The following is a 17,237-nucleotide window of genomic DNA, read 5'->3' as shown; positions in this document are numbered from 1 at the left end:
GAAATTATTTGTAAAATTTTTTCTTATTGTGGTTTTACTTGCAATCTGTTGTGATTTTTATATTTTTTTTAATTACAAAAATGAAATATTTTTCCTTTATTGTTGGGGGACTAATTATTTTTCTGATGTATTTAATTTATTTGTTTGTTTAGCCAATCTTTAATTATGTGGGTTAGTTTTCTCCATCATTCATTCTTTATTTTCTACTGAAAAGCTTATATGTTCCTTTAAATCACACATAAACATATTTGAGTTACTTGCTAGTCTAAAAAGCAAATAATAAGTACTGATTTATTATTATTATTATTATTATTATTATTATTATTGTTGTTGTTGTTGATCATTTTGGAAGGTGTTTTACTTAAATAAAAAGCAGATGCAGATACTCTGAGTTTCCTGCATTTGATTTGAAAAATTTGCTTAGTCTTCTTGTGCAGAGTGTGCCCTGCTTTCAGACGGAGACGATCTTTGATCGCAGCAGCGGCAGCGGCTCGAACATGGCGAACGTCGCGGCTAAACGTGAAATTTCCAGCGCTGAAGGCGAAGAGTTGTCTCGTGAAGCCAAGAGGGCGAAAGGTGACGACAAAAATGGAGAGGAGAGCGGAAATGAACCTGAATGGGAAAACATTCTCTCTACGTTCACAACAACCAGCGTGCTGAGTGATTCTGCCCGGGAGAAAATCATGTTTCTCCACGGAAAGGTGTTTTTCCTTTTAATTTAACCGAACTTCACTTTATTTATATTACATAAAATAGGCTTATTTTGCTCAGTGAAAGAGTTTACGATCATCTCATTGGCTGGAAGTATGCCTTTACCTCTGATATTTGTTGAAAGCTGTGTGATGAAGTTGTAAGAAGGCGGTGCGTTATTCACTTCCGGTTTATTACTTCAAAATAGTAGTCCTACATTCTTAGGTCTTGCACTGATTTATTTCAAAGTGAGTGCGATAGATAATGTTGCAGAAACAGAGGTGCTGAGCATGTCCTCTTCAGATGGCTGGTGATGAGGCCGTGGTGGTCCTGGAGAAGACCCCCGTCAGAGAAGACTCCCTGGCTGAGCTCTTCAGGGACTCCAAGCTCAGGCTGGACATGAGAAACGACATCTACAGCTCCTACCGCCTCCAGGCGCCCCCTCACCTCAATGGTAAATACAGGACAGCAAGCAAAAGCATTCATAAACATATTAAGTGGTATGAAATTATGTAGATTTGAACTGGGTCCTGATTTTGGCTGCACTATTCTTTTTTTGTTTTGAAAAAGGCAGTATCATGTAAGATCACCTTTTTTTTTTTTAGCTTTAATGTTTTTCCCTCATCAAAAACATACCTGGAGTGTTGCTTTGATGGATGTTTGAGAAATCCTTTAATCTTCATGGCAACCATTCAGTTGTCCAAAACTCCTAGGTGGACCTAGCTCTGCCTTCGAGGATAAAGTTCCTCCTCAGAGCTGCAGTTTCCAAGTTTCTAAGCTTCTGCCTCACAGATCAGTCTACCTCCACGACTCTCCCACTCAGCTCCTTCAGACTAGCCAGCAGCAATTGGAAAACACCTAATTGCTGAGCATCGGCTGAACTGAGCATCAGCTGAGCTCATTATAGGAGCTACTTCTAAGCACAACGCTGGTAAAAACGTTAAAGGGTTAATAGAGGAGCCATGCTGTAATGACTTCCTGAAGGTGGAGTTTCAAAAAGAAAAGGAGCTTCTTAAAGAGACAGAGGCTTAATTTTAAGGTGTTTAATTACAAAGTCATATATATATATATATATATATATATATATATATATACCTTTTTATAATAACTGAAGGTAACATAGTTATTTGATTGTTCTATAAAATGGCACATATTATGAGAAATACATAGTACCATCCCTTTAATTTGTAAACTGTGCATCATTTTCCTTCCACTTCACAATTTTCCACAACTTTCTGTTGATTTACTGCATAAAATCCTGACAGTACACAAACATTTAGAGGTCAAGAACGCTTTCTCCAGGGCTCTGCTTCGTTTCGCAGAGATCAAGACCACGGTGGTGTGTCCAGCCACAGAGAAACACGTGAAGAAGTACAGGCGGCAGGAGAGTTTCCTGGTGGAAGAGACCGGGGACGACTACCGCTCCGTCACGCTGCCCTACATTCAGGAGCAGAGTTTGAGCCTGCAGGTGAGGAAGCTACACAAAATCCGCCGACTTTCTTGGTTACAGTTTCACGTCTCGGGGCGAGCTGTGATTGTTTGCTTCCTTCTTCCTCGTCCAGTGGGTCTACAACATCCTGGAGAAGAAGGCCGAGGCAGAGCGGGTGGTTTACGACGATCCGGACCCTGAGGTCGGCTTTGTCCTGCTTCCTGACCTAAAGTGGGACCAAAAACAGGTGAAAGACCAGAACCTTCCTGGCAATTTTGCTATTTCACACGAAAAAAAAAAAAATCCCAACAAGTATCCAAAACAGATGTGTGCAATAGAAACCTAGTCTGTCATTCACTGCCATCTATTCATGGGTGACAAAAACACGTTTGATGACAGAAGACAGATTTTTTTGTGAATTTCTCTGAGAATTCAGTCAAGAGCTAACCGTCTCTTTACAGCTTTTGGTTGAATGTTCGGACAATTATCCCCTTTGGTTCTGGATGCTGCACAACTGGAAGGATCTTTGCTCTTCCTTTTTTTTTTTTAATTTTCAGACGGTTGTTATGGTGCGTGTGCCATGGCAACCGGGTGCCTTGGGGTGCCAAAGCGCAGAGAGAGAAGGAGGGAAAGCTAGCGCTGCAAACAAAATCTTACCATGTAATTTTTTTTTGTCTAGTTTCTAGTGCAAAAATATTCATACACTTGAAGTAAGACAAAACTAAATTACAAGTAACTTTTCAGGAAGATATAGAATCTTGTTTTAAGTCAGTAATTCCTTAGCATTGAATAATCACTAGTAGGAGATTATTTAATTTATAAGATCACTGTGGAGGTAATTTACCCCACTTTCAGTCACGCCTTCCTCTGTCAAGTCTCACAGGATCATTTTTCACTCTTTCAGGTGGACGACCTCTACCTGATCGCCATCGCTCGTCAGAAAGACATCAAGAGTCTTCGAGACTTGTCGTCGGAGCATCTGCCACTGCTGCACAACATCTTCCACAAGGGAAAGGTGAGACCCCAGGCCTAGACAAACATGAAAAAGTTTAGCTTTTTAGTTGGATATGTTGGAGAAAATAACCTTACAAGACCTGAGGTTTTGTAAGGTTATATGAAAATGTTTAATATTTTTTACAACGTCATCTGTTTTGAATTTTTCCGCAAGCTTTTCACCCAATTTGCACGTCTTAGATATTGTAACGATCACTTAAAACGTCTGAAGATATTTTTCTTTCTGTTTTGATTAATCTGGTGCAGTGAATCACAAGGTTCTTGCTAAGCCAAAGTTTTTCCAAGTAGAGGCCGTTTGGGAGGAGCTTATATGCGAATTTCCTATCCAATAGCACTCTGAAGCTGAACAATGTGGTCCAATCTCTGAGTAAAACAGGAAAAAAGTCAACATTTGCACATTTTTATTGTTTGAAAGCACCGATTTGAGATTGATATTTGTATCAGGTCCGATATCGAAAAAAATTCTAGATGTTGTATTATGACAACAAGCCCAGTCTGTAAATGCAGATTTATGTATGTCATGTTTTATTTATTTTTACATCATATTTAGAATTCCTCGTTTCCCTTTCTGAACCATTAGACAGAAGGTTTGTTGCTGTTTACGATTTTTTTTTTTACATGTTTTGACCAAGGTAATCAACCTATTGTTCTTGTTATCAAATAAATTTGTAATTTAGGTTGAGCTTAAAATTATGTTTAATAAATTCCCTCCTCACCCTCCGCGGGTGGTCTTTTTCATCCTCTGAGCTCGGGTCCTCTACCAGAGGCCTGGGAGCTTGAGGGTTCCTCCAGTATCGTGGCTGTGCCTAGAACTGCACATTTCTGGACTGAGATGTCTGATGTTGTCCCTGGGATCTGTTGTAGCCACTGCTCCAGTTTGGGGGTGACTGCCCCGAGGGCCCCGATGACCACAGGCACCACTGTGGTCTTCACCTTCCAGGCCTTCTCTAGTTCCTCTCTGAGGCCCTGGTATTTCTCCAGTTTCTCGTGCTCCTTTTTCCTGATGTTGTGGTCACTTGGTATTGCTACATCCACCACAACGGCTTTCCTCTGTTCTTTATCCACCACCACAATGTCCGGTTGGTTCGCCATTACCATCTTGTCTGTCTGGATCTGGAAGTCCCACAGGATCTTAGCTCGGTGTATCTCAAATAACACATCCTAGATCTGAATGAATGAAATATCCTCATTGAATACTTTGTTCTGTACAAAGTTGAATGTGCTGGCAGCAAAATCACACAAAAATCATCAATGGAAATCAAATTTATTAACCAATGGAGGCCACACACATTTTTTTATATATAATTTTTTTTTTGTCACTACTAAACCTCAGATATCTGTATCTGGAGTGAAAAAAGTGAATCGGTGCGTTCCTAGTTTGAAACAGTGATATTGTAACATAACAGTGGGTTTTAGAGGATTAAGTATTCTTTGGCTCCCCCTAGTGGAGAAAAAAATTAAAATAAGAGATTTGTAACAATTTAAGACGCTAACGATGGTAATATCTGCGGTCCAGGCAGCCATCTTGGAGCGCTATAACCTTCCGGCCAGCAAACTGAGAGTCTACCTGCACTACCAGCCCTCCTACTACCACCTCCACGTCCACTTCACCAAGCTGGGCCATGACGCCCCGGGCTGCGGCGTGGAGCGGGCTCACCTCCTGTCCGACGTCATCCAGAACCTGCAGACTGACCCGCAGTACTACAGAACCAGGACGCTGTGGTTCCCCCTAAGGGCGGACGACGGGCTGCTGGGCCGGTTCAAGGAAGCCGGGAGGCTCTAACTGAGTCCACGCTCTCGAATTCAGATGGGTTTAAATAGTGACCTTCTTATGATTCCTCTAAGGTTGTTGTTTTGTTTTTTTTTACAGTTTTTTTTGTGTGTATTTTAATACATTTTACATATTGTTTGGCTGAATTAAAGTATTTTTCTACTGAACTTTCCCTTCAAATGTTAAGAAACCTCTCTAAGACCGAAATGAATTTAGAAACTAGTTTCCCTTTTGCTTTTCAACAGACTGAGGCTTTTATAAGTTTGAATTATTTTATTTGAATTTTAGGTTTTTTTGTTGTTTGTTTTAAAAGAAAATAAACATAATAGAAAATTTCTGTTGCCTCCCGTTTCTTTTGCTTATTTTGCTGTTTCTGTGTTTTAAAGGAGCAGTATTATGTGTTTCCCTGCCACAAAGTGCTATTTTTAGCACAACCAAATATGTTTTAATGTTATAAAAATTCTATATATGAAATATGGCTTAAAAGAAATTTGACTTTGAAATTTATAGCTCAGTAGATGTGCAGATCCACCAGGTGTTTGCTAATTGCTTCTGGCTAGTCTGAAGGAGCTGAGTGGAGTCTGCTCTGTGAGGTGGAAGCTCAGAAGCATGAAAACTGTAGTTCTGAGGAGGAGCTTCGTCCTTGAAGGCGGAGCTAGGTCCAGCTAGGTGTTATACACAGCTGAATGGTTGCCATGGTGATTAAAGAATATCTCAAACATGCATGAAAGATTGAAAGCGACTCTCCATGTATGTTTTTGATGAGAGAATAATGCTATAACATGATGTAAAGCTCAAAAACATCAGTTTTACATAATACTGCCCCTTTAAGGAAATGGCTCTGGCTAAAGAAACATCAGTGGCTTGGAAAAACATCGAAAGGATTTTCAGACCTTTGGGGGAGTTGAATGACATGATGAAACCATCTTTGAACTGTTTGGCTGCAGTTTGACACTTTACATCTGGAGAAAATCAACAGACTCACCTGGTCAGAGCCTGAAAGTGTCTCCCTATTGCCTGCCCCATCCACCCTGACTGAGTTTGAGATGATTTTCAAAGAATATTGGCAGGAAATCCTCGAGGGTTCAAACTGTGCAGAACTGTTGCATCACAGCCACAGAGATCCATGACCAGCTTCTGCTGAAGGTGTTTGGACTTAGTGTGATGTAAAGGGCCTGAAACAAAATCCCTCAGAGAAACAACATTCTGTTTACGCTTTCTCGTTCTGGGTTCACAGGGTGGAGGTTACTGAGCATATCAAAGACTGGAAATGACCAGAATCAGGCTAAAATTACAAAAGTGAGAGGAATTGGTGTTATGGGTGCACCAATAGTAATTTTCTCACCAATTGCTGATTTTTACAAAGTCCTATCTGCCAATTCAGATTTTTTTATTTTATTTTTTGTCTGAAAAGTTGCTCAAAGTAGCAACAAAGTCACTCAGACCATTTGGTGGTAAATAAGATTGCAGGTCTCCTAAAATGAAGGAAATTGGGGCTGATTTATCAGCACCTTCTAGAACATCTGTGCAGATCCAACTCAATAAAATGTAAGTATTATTGAGAAGCTTCAATACGTCAGTGAGTTCAGTGCGCTGTGATACTGTGGGTATTAAAGCAGGTACGTTTGGCTGTGTGGGTATAAAGTCCACCTGGAAAATGAAATCAGCTTCTCCTTAAACCATCACTACTCATGGAAAACGTCGCTGGATTTCAAGCAAGTTGCGTTTTGAGGCTCTCCAATCATTTTCCATCCTCTTTGACCTTGACTTCCAAACGAAATGCAACATTTGCTTCAACCTGAAATATGAACCAAACCACTGAGGAACAGACAAGTCCATGTCTGGTGTTACATTTGGTTCAGGAATGGGTTGACATGAGGAATCCCAGAGCTATGTAGCGCAGTATAGCCAGCTTTAAAGAACATCTAAAGTTACCAAAATGTATACAAACTATGCAACTTTTTTTTTTTTAAAGTTTGCAACATGATGAAGTTTATGTGATTTTATATTCGAACCTTTTCAACCGAAGTCCTGAAAGAAAGACGAAAACAACACTAGGTGTCAGTGTTGAGCCATTTTATTGCAGCTCAAACGTTAAACTCTGAGTTCGGGGTTTTCTTTTTTTTTCTTCAGAACAGAGAGCAAATATTAAAAGGTCGTGACAACAAAAGCTTTCTGATCCACACCCAGACATGTGTAATACACAGATGATCAATTCTGGACATACTTTGTCTACTTCTTATAAACATGTCTGCTAGTCCTCCTCTCTTAAAAAGCAAAGAGTCTGTGAGTCACAGCAGGCCAGCAGGCTTGTTGCTGCTGCTCAGACCTGATTCCGTTCCTAGATGTTTGTTGTTAGACCGCTTACAGAGGACATTGCTCCCTTATCTCATCTAAAGTCTGATGGGTGGGTGGCGTTCTCTGCTTTGGGTTTTTACGGTGCGTTCACGTGCCGTCTCGGAAAAACGGCAACTGAGGAGCCAAGGAAACATACCCCGCAGGTATTTTGTTCTGGATGCGCTCAAATGAGCTCGGACTGTTGAGTAAAGCAGGAAAAGGTTTGACCTATGAAGCTTTTTGAACACATTAATAAAGAAATCACTAACATATTCTGTCTCTCTCTCTCCCTTCTCTCCGTATCTCTGTCTCTCATTATTGTGTCATTTGGCAAATAGAAATAATTATGGTAATTCTAGTTAAAACAAGAGATGTTTGGTCTGATTTAACTTCAGACAGAAAAAAAATGTGTATGTCTTTTTATTCAGTTTACATTATGAAATCGTTGCACAAATTCATCATTTATACTCAAAAAGTTCTCAAAACAAACAGTTTAAGAACTTATTGGAAAAATGATTATGAGATATGTTTTTTAACCCTTCATACATAGTCTGGTTGTAATCTAAATAAGGAAAGTGACGGTAAATGACTGACGTACATTTGTTTTACAGTGGTGGTTCTCTTATGACTCGCCCTTCCTTCTGCATCCACTTCCCTATTTCTTGTACTTTAATGAAAAAAAAAAAAAAACACTTCCAAAGCTTTAGACTGATGTCTCATTAATTGTCACACCGGCCATCAGCCCACGCATTGTCCACAAATATCTGCTGATCTGTGGGATGGAGGTGAGGAGGAGTGAGTGAGGGGGAGGAAACGCAAATAAACAATAGAAAACTAATTCTGGTTGCTAATGGGAGTTTTAAAAAAAATTTCCTCCTCCTCGTCGTCTCTTCTGACAGCCTTGTTTAGAACGGAGTTAGGGTTATCGGTCATTTAGTAAAATACCACCAGGGTTGACCTGAGGCTACACAAAGTCGAGTCCAACTTCCATATAAGGTCATAGGTCAGAATTTGGACCACAGCTCTGTAAATGATGTCTCGCCCACGGAAACAGGTGGGGTTTGCTAATTGCTGTGGCGCAACTGTCTTAGTCCATTTGAAGTAAGACAAAATCAACTTGCAAGTTACTTTTCACAAGTTAGCTTGTTTTAAGTCAATATTTCCTAATTAATATTGATGAAAAAGTACCGTCTCCACTGGCAGATTATTTCACTAACAAGACATTTTTCACATGATTGAAATAATCTTCTAATGGAACTGGGACTTTTTCATGAATATTCAGAAATTATTGACTTTATTCAAGCTCTTTTCCTAAGTCGCGACTTGTAACTTAGTTTTCTCTTATTTCAAGCATATATTTACACCAGAAAAATACTTGGTAAGACTTTGTGTTTTTGCAGTGTATCTCTCTATTTTACATGTTTGTACATTAAGCATTTACGTGAATAATTAGAGGCTGTAACAGCACTCTGTGTGACCCTGGCTTGATGAGATACAAACCATCAGAATTGCTGGTAAACAGTGCAACATTTTAATACTGCGACTTTTACTATGTGTCAAATGTGCTGGAAAAACATCAGATACTCAATTTGAAGTTGCTTGGTGACGTTCTTAAATGGAGTTCAGACTTGTTGCGTTTTACGGTTTCTTTATAATATACTTTGGAAAGATGGGAAAGATGGTTAACATTTAATATTTTGATCACAAGTAACAAGTAAAAAGGGTCAATCAAATCAATCAACTTTATTTATACTGCTAAGTAGATTTTGTCACATTGAGCTGAGTCAGCTTTCTTGCCAGACAGGAAACTTTACACTCAATAAAAAATACATGATTAAAAATGTCCCCCATGCTCAGTACTTTAAAAATATTAAAAACCTTTAAAAAAAAAAAAAAAAACACTTATTCAAATAAGGACAGGGTTTTTTTTAAAAAAAGTAAAACTGTTTTAAACTACAAAAATTGTCATTTTTGTTGTGTGTTTTTTTTCTTAGCAAATTTGAGTAGCCTATTTCTAAGTTAGCTGACTCAGCCTTCACGATAAAGTGTTTCTCTATCACGCTAACTAACGTCAAAAGTCCCGACAGCCGTTTCCTTCAACGACAACAACAGAAACTTCTCTTATGTCCGAAGTAACACAGAGATTGAGGGATTTCCGGGGCGGCCCTGAACGCAGCAGCACGGAGCGGAGGGACGCCAGCGCAGGACCGAGCCAAATAATCCAATCATCGGCCCACTAACCGCGCTGATGTCTTGGTTCCAGTCTCTGCGGGATGACTTCACTCTGAGGCCGTTTGAGATTCACCACACACCGTGAGTATCCGCGCTTTTCAGCCCCGTTTGGTGTTCACCGAGCGGACTGCTGGCTGGCTGGGTGACGGTTGATTGGAAATAAATCGATCCATGTGTTTGATAAAAATCCATCGCCGTCATCTTGCTGTTGTCTGTGGACTCTGGTTGGATGGGGAGACGCTTGTTTTTGCTGTTTGGCTCAAACTTTTAGCAACATTCAAACATGTAGTAGGATCCTTATTTAAAAAAAATCTTTTGAGAAATGTTGCAAGTTATTTCCATATGTTTTATATTATTTCACCTTGTAAAAGTTATCATGTCTCACTGAACTTTTTTCAGGATTTTACCTCGTTATGAATACGAACTGGTTTTGTTTTTGTTAGGGTTTCGGCTCAACAAAAAGTAAATGTGTATGAAAATGGAAAGTTGGAGATTTTAAAATCACATTTTGCTGCAGTTCCAGCTGTTTCGCCGTAGCCTAGCTCGTGTCTGCTTTTGCATTTGTAGACGATTAAAGTTCTGCCCAAGTCTCTTTGCAGGAAAAGCTCAGGCTCAGTCACATTTAATGGGTAGAATCTGTGCCAGAGATTCTTTTAATTGCTTTTCGCTGTTTTGGGTGTGTATCTCAAGTTTCTGGCAGCTGTAGCAGGTTTTTCTTTTTCAGCACTTGGCTCCCTCCATGTTCCCATCAGGTCTGAGAGCTTCAGCTGTCCTCGCTGAAGAACAAACGCCCCACAGGATGATTCAGCCACCACCTTGTTTCACGAACGTCACACATTGTAGGCGAAGAGGCTTCCTCTTCTCCCCGATTCGGGTTGTGGCGAAACGTAAACGGGCTTCTTGTCTGCTGCGTTCCTTAGTTTTCATGATGCCATTTGTCCTCTGACAAACTTCACAGATTTATCTTTAGAATAATTTACAAACAGGTGGACTCCATTTATGAGTTAGTTGACCTGAGGGCAGCTTTGCTGGACTGGATTTTGTTTTGGCGTGTCGCAAAGAGTAAACGACTTGTGTTCATGCAGGTAAAAAACCAAAACATGTGTTAGACGATCTTAAAAACATAAATGCTAAGCATATCTAAAGCCATGAACATACAGCGTGCATTAAAGGCTGAGCTGAATCAACGCAACACATCATGCAACCCGGTTGGTGTGGAACAAATATAAACACAGGTTTCAGCTTGTTAAGTGTAGAAAAAGAAGCTTATTTTTGATGAACCTGCTCTAAAATGTGATGTCACTAATTGGTTAAAACTGTCAGGTATGAAAACCTGTCTCTCCTCTTTTCTGCTCCACTTTTACCAACTTTTGAGGTTTGGCTAGCTTAGAAATACAAACCCATTCCATAAGGTAGAATATTATTGAAAAGTCTATTTATTTAGGCGACTCATTCACCAACTGAAACACATTATATAGATTCATTAGGAAAAAACTGATGTCTGACTCTGAACACTTTAATTCCTCTTAAACATGATGATCTTCTTATAACGACTAATGAAAATGAAAATTACAATATTACAATGAGAAAACCTATATTTTTAAAAACAAAACTGTTGGCTCAATGAAAAGTGTGCTTAATACCTGCTTAAAGGTTGTTGTTTTTAAAACTTACTTTTAATCTGACCAACAAGACTCATACAGAGCGATATTCTCACTTATATGACTGTATATTTCTGTCAACATTTGACTGAAAAATTAACCAACTTTCTCCTCTTTTAAACCTTGTTTGTCCGTCACATGATTAAATAAATAAATGGTATGTTTAATAACTGTAACATGATCGTTTAATTGAATGAACACGTCTATCCTCGGTGGTCGGGCCTCATACTGCTGTGCTGTGATGTCAGACCTGTGAGATCACGCAGTCGCTCACTCTCCAGCATGACTCTGTGCGCGCGTGCGTGTGTATTTGAGGTCTGTGTTTGCTGGAGGCGGGTCAAGGACGGTTCAGATTAAACAGTTATCTTTCACAGTGTGAGAACCGTTGTAATCCCGAGCGGAGACACCGGCTGGTTCAGGACAACGTCACGCTGTCTGTGTGATGGTGGGACTGGGGGAAAATGGCCGATGACCTCATCATGTACGATGTGATCACTGGGCTTCTTTGTGCTGTAAGTAAGAGGGACGGGCTGGTAAATAATTATGCACTGTTAGTCGTTGGGAAGGGATGACTTTTGACTGGTTTCAGTGGGGTCAGGGGTGCTTAGAGGCCTGATCAGGTCATGTGTCAGCAGTGAGTCTGCAGTCTGTGCCTCAGTCAGGAACTGACTCAGTGATAACTCCTTAATAATAGACATCCTTTCACTTGTCCCTGCTTCCTTGATGGTCTGTAAAGCTAGTTATCTCTTACCAATGACTGTCCAAACAGAGCTTCTTATGTTTCCATGCTGTTGTTGGTTTTATGGCAGAGGAAGACAGACCATTAGCTCAGCATTGTTTCAATTTGAGACGATGTAGAATCCAACCTGAAAGAGGGTAGATGACCAACTGAAGAATGGAGTATCTCTCAAATCTTGTGTCATGTCTTTTTGAAGATTTTCAAAGTCTGTTTAGCTGCTTTAGATGGTGGTGGACATGTTTGATTCCCCCATAACACCTTGTCTCCTACGTGTTTATGGTATTCATGGACAGGCGCTCAGGGTATTGTTATTCAGAAGAGGGTGTCTGATTCGATAACCTCAAGAGTTTCATCTTTGGTTCTGTTGGGTTCTTCAAGCCAAGACCGTCAGCAGGTACTGTAGTGGTTCTCAACAGGGCTTGATGTCTGAGGTTGTGGTTCTCAACCAGGACAAAGGTGGATTCTTCAGGTTGAAGAGCATCAAGAAGGAGGAATTCAAGTTACTAGAGTCTCTTTCAAACAAGCTGCCCCGATTATCATCTCCCTCAAAGATGTAAGTTTCTAGAAATGACGTGAGCAGTGTGGGACAACAAGAGACGTAGTGCAGCTTTGACTTCAGAGCTATGTAGATCGTCTATGTTGGAAGTCTCCATACGCCTTTCTCTTCAAGATGACAACGGACAAACTCAGTGTAGCTGTCCTGTTTTCGGCCAAGCAAATGCTTCAGATTTCCATCCTATATCTTAGCTTCTTTCTCTTGTCATTGGAAATTATTTCTGAGTCTTGTTTGTGCTTTGAATCCTATGGCTGGTTGGTCACAGAAACAATAGTTTGCATGTTTTCCCCATGCATACGTGGGTAGTCACCAGGTACTTTGGCTTCCCGCTGTCCGAAAACACGGCTGTTGGGTTAATTAGTCTCTCTTAATTGTTCTTGTGTAGGTCTGTTTGCTTAGAAAATGATCAGATTGCCTCCTCAATGGCTCCATTTGTGGAGGGGAGATTTTTGAGCTCATTCCACAAAAAGGAGACCCCGGGGCAGACCCAGAACTTGCTGGATGGAATATATTTCCCATCTAACATGGAAACAACTTAGGAATACCCAGAATGAGCTGGAAATGTCACTGCGGAGAGGGATGTTGAGGTTGACCTTCTGGAACTAGTTCTACGGCGACATGATCACACAAAAGATGATGGATGCTAGCCCATCTTGTAGGTGTTATTTGAAAGGTTGAAAGACTTATTCCACACAATGCTGACATATGCAAGGATTCAACTAATGTTAGTATTATGCTGTTGCCATTTTTGTAGCTTTATTAAAAGTAACGGCTGTAAATCTTGGTTGCTGGTAACAAAGTTCTTTAGATTCAGTTTAAAATAGTTTTTTTTTTTGCTAAGTTGTCTGTGATGTAGACTCAACCCGTTGTATTCCTGGGTGATTCATGAGTCAGACATTTGCAACCATCAAACATTTGTTTTGAATATTCTCGAGTGATGCATGAAAGATGAGTAAAAAGCGATGTTAGTCAGTAAACTGCGATTGTGTCGCAATTTGTGACCCCGACGTTTATGTTCAGGAAGTGATTATGAGGCTGTGTGTCGAACTGAGACACGAGTTCTGACAGCGCCGGCAGAGATCGCGCTGGAGCAGGTAACACTGGCTTTAATCTGCCTGCTGTGTTGGGCTCTGTCTGCTGTTTCATCATTGATTCTGAAATTTGAGACAAACACAGTTTACTTTTTTGCTCATCAATATTTAGACTGATTGTCTATTTTATCACAGACGTAGCCTTCGGTTGGACTAATTCTCATTCAGCATATTGTCCAGAGACCTCAAGTAAAAATGTCCAGTGTCTTGAAAAAGTATTCATACCCTCTGAACTTTTTCTATTATTTCAGATTAAAATCACAAACTGAATGGTTTTATTGTTTGTTTGTTTTTTTTGCGTAGACTAGCATACATTCTGCAATGTTGTCGCTTTGCAGGACCAAATGTCGCTGCTGATGCTGCTGCGACACGCCTCCATTTTGGACAAATTGTGCAAATTCTTCTCGCAGAATAACTCGATCTCAATCAGATTGGGTTGGAAAGTTTCAGTTGTTACTGTTTTTCCAAGTCTCGCCACAATTTCTTAATTTGGACTTTGACTGGGCCTCCTTTCTTCCTGTTTGTGATTAAACGCTATTTTGTGTTTATCTCACAAAAAAAAGGCAATAAAATAGACTAAAGTACAGTAAATATAAAAACAGCTAAGTGTTGTTGCTAAACGTAAGATTAGAAGGTGTGCTGAGACTTTACAGCCTCGGTCTGAAGGCTCTCACGGGTCATAATTCAGTCACACTCTTTGCATCAATTGCTTGCGGGTCTCCTGTTGCTTTAACACACACGGCGCGGGTTTGAGGTGAAGAGAAGAGTTCGGGTTTTTTTCTTTTCTTTTTTTTTTATCAGCTCATAAAGCTCAGCTGGAATCCAAAAAGGAGGGGAAAGCAGCGTAGATGTTGGCCCGCTCCGTGCGCGGTTCCATCTCTCCCCTCACACGCCACCCAGCGCGCCCGGCTTTTGGGGAGGCAGAGTATGATTACAGGGCTACTTACATTATACAGCGAAGGGCAACAGGGAAGACAGGAGAGAGATTGGCAAATGAACGAGGTGCTAGAGGAGCAGGGCGGGGCGGAGTGGACGGGGGGGAAGAGATGGTTTCCAGATGTGAGGAGGAATTCAGAGCGCTTCGGAGCGACTCCCCGCCTCTTCCTGGACCCGGAGCAGCCTGTAATGGAGCGAGTGGGATCCGCAGAAAAAAGCCACAAAACAGAGGAGAAGGATTTACTCTGTAGGAGGGAACCGGGCAGAAGATTCAGTGACTGGAGGAGAGAGAGGCTGGGTTTCCTGTCTGAAGTTTGCACAAGAAATAAAAACACGGTGCTTTATAGGCCTGTTACAATAAGCAATAGATCAATTAATCGCTCGGCAAGTTAAAACAAGCCCAATGATTTCCATTTGCACTGTTTTGTTCTTTCTACCAAAGCCTGGATGACAGAAGCCTTCAGTCTGGTGTTTTGGTCTCAACTAGACTCCTTTTTTTTTTTCTTTTTTTTTTAAACAACTGTAAACAAAAGGTCAATTTTGTTTACAGAGACTTTGATTTTTGATTGATTTTCATTGTTGTTTTTGTTGTTTTGTTTATTTATGTTGGATGTTTAAAATGTCTTCCACTTCCAGTGTTATATGTTCATTAGAGTTTAAAGTTTACTGATCTTTTTGGATGAGCTTTTGCATTATTACGCCATCAATACATTTCTTGAAAACTGTCTCAAAATAATATTATTATCTTTTATCGCAGTGACTTCTGGGACAATTTATCGTCCAGCAAATTTATCGTGACAGGCCTATAAGTGATGCTGTGATGACTTCCTGTTGAGTTTCAGAGAGAGCAGAAGCTTCTTAAAGAGACAGATGCCCAATTTCAAGGTGCTAAATTATGGAGTCAAATTTCTTTTAAGTCATATTCTTAACTTCTAAAGGTAGCATAGTTACTTGATTGTGCTAAAAATGGCACTTAGCTTCATTAGCTTAGCGTTACAGACATATATCATACCACATCACACCAGTTCCACATTGAAAGCATTTTCTGATTATTGTTACAGATCATGCACATTTTCAGATAATCAATAATTACAGTAAGCTACAGAGATTTAGCAAATTCCACCTGCATTATGTGGATGTGTGGTCGATGACGGCGTTCCAGTTTCATGCATCTTGCAGTTAAAACTTTGGCCTTATGTCGGATAAACTGTGATGGAAAAATGTTGCGTTGTTGGGAGAGATGGGAGGAATGTGTGGGGAATAAACATAATGAAGGCTTTAGAGGAATGTAAACAGAATGCAAACAGTGCATTTATTACCGATGTCGCTCAGAGAAACATTGTGTTTGGTATGTCTGACCTGAAATGTTTAAAAGACTCATTTGTTTGTTATGCGGAGCATACAGTAAAATAAACTTGTTTAAAGTTGTATTACAGACAGCCTGAGATGAATGGCCTCCTGATTGCTGACTGCTCTGCTTGTAACTTTAAATCAAAATCTTTAAAATGAACATATAATCTCCATTCCCACCATATTTAAACAGGCTCTACTTGACTAAGGTTGAGTCCTGGACTTATTTTTTTTGGCTCTAGTGGCCTTTATTCCATAGTTGATTGACAGGAAAGTGGGTAACGAGAGAAGGGAGAAGACATGCAGCAAAGGTCGCCAAGGTTGGGAATCAAACCTGCGACAGCTGCATCGAGGACTAAGGCCTCCATATGGGGGTTGTGCTTAACCCCTGGGCCACCACAGCACACCCTGAGAGTTCTGGACTTTTTCAGAGCTGAACTAATTCTGAATTTGAGCAAGTTAGATTAAAAAAAAAAAAAAAAAAAAAAAAATATATATATATATATATATATATATATATATATATATATATATATATATATATATATATATATGTATAAGAAAAAGCTGTGTGCATAAAGACATTAATAAAATATAACAAACTTTGACTATAGAAGATGAAAAAAAAAAACATGTTTTGCAATGGAAATGTGAGTTTCTATGAACCATTTGTGCATTAAAGAATAGTTCTAATTTAAAATAAAAAAACATTGTTGATATGTAATGTTTGAATTTCCAAGTTTGTAGTATTTATTACCAGAAAAAATATAATAATAATGTAAATTGATATTTTAATCTTGGTAGTTGACTAAAAATGTATAATAGAGATCATTTAATAGCTTATTAATCTAAATAATATATTTTTTGGTAATTTTGATCTTTAATAGTTAAACAATTATGGGTTGGACTTCCTGAGTTTTCACATCATAAACACCAAAGACCAGAATTAATATATATATTTGTATAAAAAAACTCTGGTCAACAAAATGCTTTTTTCAGCATCTAACTTAAAGAAGTTTATTCGTAGCAAAATTCTATTGGAGAAGATGTTTGTGGTTTTGAAGTTTTTAACACGTTTTAAAAAAATAAATCTACTTTGACGTCGTTATGGTAACTACCCCATGCCTTGGGATAAGTGAGTCTGCAGAAAGATCTGCTGTGATTTCTCCATTAGGAACTCATATCACCTGAAAATCTAGCAGCTGCTGCCAGTAGAGGGCATTATTTATTTTTAAAAAAATGTTTTTTTCCAAATTTACTGCAGGGTTATTTTTTTAATGTCTGGGATTATGGCAGCTCTAGTTTAAAATCACGAGAGCCCAAGCTTTGCTTTCTTCTTTTAGCTAAAATAATAAACTATTTTTAAAATTAGTTCTGGGTTTAAATTGAAGCACAGTAATTGTTAGAGACATAGCTTAAGCTCCTTCTCTG

General features: G+C 39.5%; 2 protein-coding genes across 3 annotated transcripts in view; both read left to right on the top strand.

Moving 5' to 3' along the window:
- The first annotated feature begins 444 nt into the window (after positions 1 to 444).
- Positions 445 to 5,241, top strand: dcps (decapping enzyme, scavenger). The gene is made up of 6 exons (XM_015005539.2): positions 445 to 701; positions 994 to 1,144; positions 2,013 to 2,158; positions 2,253 to 2,366; positions 3,024 to 3,134; positions 4,650 to 5,241. The coding sequence occupies exons 1-6, from the start codon at positions 498 to 500 to the stop codon at positions 4,914 to 4,916; spliced, it is 993 nt and encodes a 330-aa protein (XP_014861025.1). The 5' UTR covers positions 445 to 497; the 3' UTR covers positions 4,917 to 5,241.
- Positions 5,242 to 9,244: 4,003 nt separating this feature from the next.
- Positions 9,245 to 17,237, top strand: part of LOC106928926 (uncharacterized) — a 49,733-nt gene continuing 41,740 nt past the window's right edge. For both annotated transcript variants that reach the window (XM_015005530.2, XM_015005529.2), the window contains exon 1: positions 9,245 to 9,554. In XM_015005530.2, the coding sequence (XP_014861016.2) occupies positions 9,490 to 9,554 (65 nt within the window). In that variant the 5' untranslated portion in view covers positions 9,245 to 9,489. The remainder of the gene's footprint in view (positions 9,555 to 17,237) is intronic.

This window comes from Poecilia mexicana, unplaced genomic scaffold (genome assembly GCF_051168715.1).
Source record: "Poecilia mexicana isolate PSO_F unplaced genomic scaffold, ASM5116871v1 scaffold_10, whole genome shotgun sequence".
Taxonomy (NCBI): Eukaryota; Metazoa; Chordata; class Actinopteri; order Cyprinodontiformes; family Poeciliidae; genus Poecilia; species Poecilia mexicana.
The sequence above is the reverse complement of the archived record's forward strand: the minus strand, read 5'-3'. Positions and strand labels throughout refer to the sequence as shown.

What these genes read in the sequence shown, in the direction of transcription:
- dcps (XM_015005539.2), top strand. Translation starts at nt 498, where the DNA reads ATGGCGAACGTCGCGGCTAAACGTGAAATTTCCAGCGCTGAAGGCGAA. An exon ending in TCATGTTTCTCCACGGAAAG is followed by an intron (nt 702 to 993) that starts GTGTTTTTCCTT and finishes TGTCCTCTTCAG; the next exon opens with ATGGCTGGTGATGAGGCCGT. An exon ending in AGCAGAGTTTGAGCCTGCAG is followed by an intron (nt 2,159 to 2,252) that starts GTGAGGAAGCTA and finishes TTCCTCGTCCAG; the next exon opens with TGGGTCTACAACATCCTGGA.